Raw genomic sequence first — 3,622 nt, forward strand, 5'->3', positions numbered from 1 at the left:
TTGATTTGTTTATCAAAAACTCTGTTGTTCAATCGAGTCGGTCTGTTTGCTTGGATGAGGTTCTCTCAATCAGATTAATTATTTTTGCATGAGAGTTCAACTAAATGTCATTAAAATAACTATGGTGCAAACTGAGACTTAAATCTAATTTATTTAAGTTTAAGAAACAATTTAGTGTGTAGAAGATGAAAAATAGGTTAATTTTAAATAATGTTACATAGAATTATTTGTGTCAGTTACTATAGTTGTTTTTTAAACCTTATTTTAAAATCCTTAAATGTTAATTTCTTTAAATAAATTTGAGATAAACAAATTAAAAAGCAGAAATTTTTTCCTTTAGAACCTTTTATTGTTTAACACAGATGCCTCAGTTTAATATAAACACATAAAACGCTTTAATAGTAAAGTTATTTTAGACACATTTATTAAAAATGTTTTAAAGATTTAGTTTTTCTCTCACAGCAAAAAAACACAGAAAAACATGAACCTCCAACAGGTTATTAAACAGCATTTTAAAGCTTTACTTGGGGTATTATAAATACCAAACATTCCTGTTTATAAAACAGAGGAGATAAAAGTTCCCAGATAAACAATCTTCCCATTAATCTGCATTACCCTTCAGGGAAACATAAAGAGAAGCTTAAAAACAATTTCTCTCATTTTCTTCAGCAGTTTTAGCTCCAGGCTGTAGAGCTTAGTTTCTTAGTTTCTCTCTTCCAGGATCCGTTCAACCTTCCTCCTCTTTTCACTGCAAAGATCAGCAGAGCTTTGATCAATAACTGGATGCAAAAGAGCAGAAAATGACACCCAGAGAAGGAATGTTTCATTGACTTACTCTACACACTTCATTGCTCTCAAGGTCCAAGCTTTCAAAGGGTCAGCACACACGAACCTGCCGCCGAGGTGGAAGCTGGAACACAGAGAGGAACAAGCACATGAATGAGCCGTCACTACCTACAGCTGCTGTGGAAAACCTGCTCAGTGTCTCTGCTGGATGTTTAACCAGCTTTAACTCATCACCCATTAGATTTGGTCAGTAATTACCTTTCATTAGAAGCTGTTTTATCTTTAAGGACGGCTTCTCTAACCTGCTCTGTTTGCTGCAGTGTGTTTAAAATGGTAAATGGTCTGTACTTATATAGCACCTTAACTGCAGAGAAAAGCAGCTGTTGCCTAGTTTCTGTCTTTAACAGAGCTGCAGCACTGAAAGGTTCATGGATTTCTACTATTTGATTCCTGACTCACATGATGGCACTGATGTCACAGGAGCCATTGATGGTCTGAATGTTGTAGCCCGTCAGCGCCTTGCAGGGGATCTTCCCCCTGGTGTATCTCATGCAGCAGCTCGCTGTGAACAAGCACAAAACATCTGTCAATGATCCACATCTTTACATCCCACCTAAAAACAACACTTCAACCCTGACTTCAACACAGACACATTAGAGATGTTCCAGATCTCCCTCCCTTACCGGACTCAGAGCCGCAGATGAAGCTGGCAACAATGAGGAGGGAGCAGAGAGCTGCAGAGAGGCATGCTTGTCTGTTTGCCATTCTCACTCGACCGGTGTTCTCACTTTGACTGGAGAGAAGCTGAAGAGGTGTGGCAGGTTTGAAGGAGCTCACTGACTGCTACAGCATGAGATGAGCTCCCTCCTTAAATACAGGCCATGAAGCAATGATATGGGACTTCCCAGGGGGATGGATGAAGAGGGGCCATGAGCTGCTGTTCATTATTAACCAGGAAATAATCTCAGCCTTCAGGTGTCAGGTTGAGGAGAAATATTCATTTAAATTAAGATGAAAAACTTGTTTCTTAGCTCAAGACATGTGCTTATCTTTACACTCAGTGCAACATAATAAAATAAGTCTCCAATATGCTGAAATTGTTGAGTTTATAGATGTGTCCTTATTAGACCCGTTCATCTCATTAGATATCAGATTTATAACCTTCAGCATTTTTCAATTTTTTATTTTTAAAACCAATTGAGGAAAATGTGGAGAATGCAAACAAATTAGGGAGATGACAAAGAGTCCTTCCATCCTGAGACTTTGAGCTCATTGAGTTTGGGATATTTCTGAACTTGCTGCTGATATAACCTCCAGTCAGAAGATTAAGTTAAAGAATAACTTTAAAACTGAACCTTCCAGAAGAATAGATAACATCATACTTTACACTATTTTGAGAGAATTTGTTTTTTTCTAAATGCTTTAAAATGTCATCTATGATGGTGAAAGCAGAAACAATCTGCTGAACATTATTGCAACCAGATTTCACTCACTGGGCAGACGAAATATGCAGTTTCTGCCACCCACCATCAAATAGATTAAGCCGATAATTGATGAGAATCCTTTTTGCTTGATCTTCTTAACAGCTTAAATTCATGTGTCTTAGTCATGTGTTTCAGTGTTGTTTTCTCTACACCAACTTAAGAGCTTTAAACTGGTGGTATAGGCAGAAATAAAGATACAAATTTCCAGATTTCTCTTGATAAATAGCTATGTTGTTTGCTCCGCCTTCTATTTCCTCAACAAAACCCACAAGTAAAACAATGGAAAACACACTGAACATCCTGCTGTCATGATGGGTACTCTAAAAGTGACCCAATTATGCAGAACACCACTGACGGACACAGGAATAAAAGTTCAACAAGTTTATTTTGACACAAGCACACAGAATGTACTGGTTCTGGCTCGGGCCTGGACACTGGTTCACCGGAGTCTGCGTGAGAGACAGTTCAGTTAGCGTTGCACGTTGGAGCGTGTTTTCTTGATGATAACTGATTGTACCTTGAGGGTTCTTGAGGTTAGCTTTGGGAGAGTCACTGTTGGATCTGGAGAGGAGTTGATCAGCAGAGTCCGCTTGCTGCTTCAGCGTCTCACGTCTACTATTGAACAGACCTTGGCGTTGGGTTTTCCAGCTCTTAGTCTTGAGCTGCATGGAAGTTCTCAACGGTTCTTCGGGTTTGGCTCAGAGGGTCGGCTCGGCAGGTTAGCTCTTCCAGAGCTTCACAGAGGAGACACTGGTTTCCTGGAAGACAGAGACAATGGTTAGAATCCTGGCTGGATTCAAAGTCACAAGATACACAGAGAGTCTAGGCTTAGGCGCTGACCAACTGGATCAAAACTGCGGCGTTGAGGCAAGGTCTGAAGACAGCTTATATAGTGGATCCTCTGATGATCTTGATGGGCTGCAGCTGTGCAGGAGGCTCCCTCAGAAGGATCCACGGCGGACTCTGCTGGAGAAAGGTGGAACTTCTCCAGCTCCCAACAGTACCCCCCCCTCAACGACCGCCCCTTGGCGGTCCGGAAGAGGTCGAAGGGCAGGAACGCTCGTACTCCTCGATTAGGGCAGGGTCGAGGATGTACGAGCCCGGAACCCACTGGCGATCCTCCGGTCCGTAGCCCTCCCAGTCGACGAGGTACTGCCAGCCGCGACCTCGTCGACGGGAGTCCACGATGCGTCGAACGGTGAAGACAGGATGACCATCGACCTCCAGGGCGGGCACAGAGAACTCGAGATGACAGGTTTAACTTGGGACACGTGGAAGGTTGGGTGAATCCGGAGAGACTGAGGCAGTTGGAGACGGACGGCTGATGGACTGATGACTCGGGAGATCTTGTA

At 42.2% G+C, this 3,622-nt stretch overlaps 1 protein-coding gene across 1 annotated transcript; it reads right to left on the reverse strand.

Moving 5' to 3' along the window:
• Nucleotides 1-353: 353 nt before the first annotated feature.
• Nucleotides 354-1,630, reverse strand: LOC119777142 (C-C motif chemokine 20-like). The gene is made up of 4 exons (XM_038275936.1): nt 1,470-1,630; nt 1,246-1,348; nt 836-910; nt 354-748 (listed from the first exon to the last, which is right to left on the reverse strand). Exons 1-4 carry the CDS (start codon nt 1,549-1,551, stop codon nt 703-705), a joined length of 306 nt encoding a protein of 101 aa, XP_038131864.1. The 5' UTR covers nt 1,552-1,630; the 3' UTR covers nt 354-702.
• Between the last annotated feature and the right edge of the window lie 1,992 nt (nt 1,631-3,622).

This window comes from Cyprinodon tularosa, unplaced genomic scaffold (assembly GCF_016077235.1).
Source record: "Cyprinodon tularosa strain WSP-4 unplaced genomic scaffold, ASM1607723v1 ctg980, whole genome shotgun sequence".
NCBI lineage: Eukaryota > Metazoa > Chordata > Actinopteri > Cyprinodontiformes > Cyprinodontidae > Cyprinodon > Cyprinodon tularosa.

What these genes read in the sequence shown, in the direction of transcription:
- LOC119777142 (XM_038275936.1), bottom strand. Translation starts at nt 1,551, where the DNA reads ATGGCAAACAGACAAGCATGCCTCTCTGCAGCTCTCTGCTCCCTCCTC. An exon ending in CATCTGCGGCTCTGAGTCCG is followed by an intron (nt 1,349 to 1,469) that starts GTAAGGGAGGGA and finishes GCTTGTTCACAG; the next exon opens with CGAGCTGCTGCATGAGATAC. An exon ending in TGTGACATCAGTGCCATCAT is followed by an intron (nt 911 to 1,245) that starts GTGAGTCAGGAA and finishes TCTGTGTTCCAG; the next exon opens with CTTCCACCTCGGCGGCAGGT.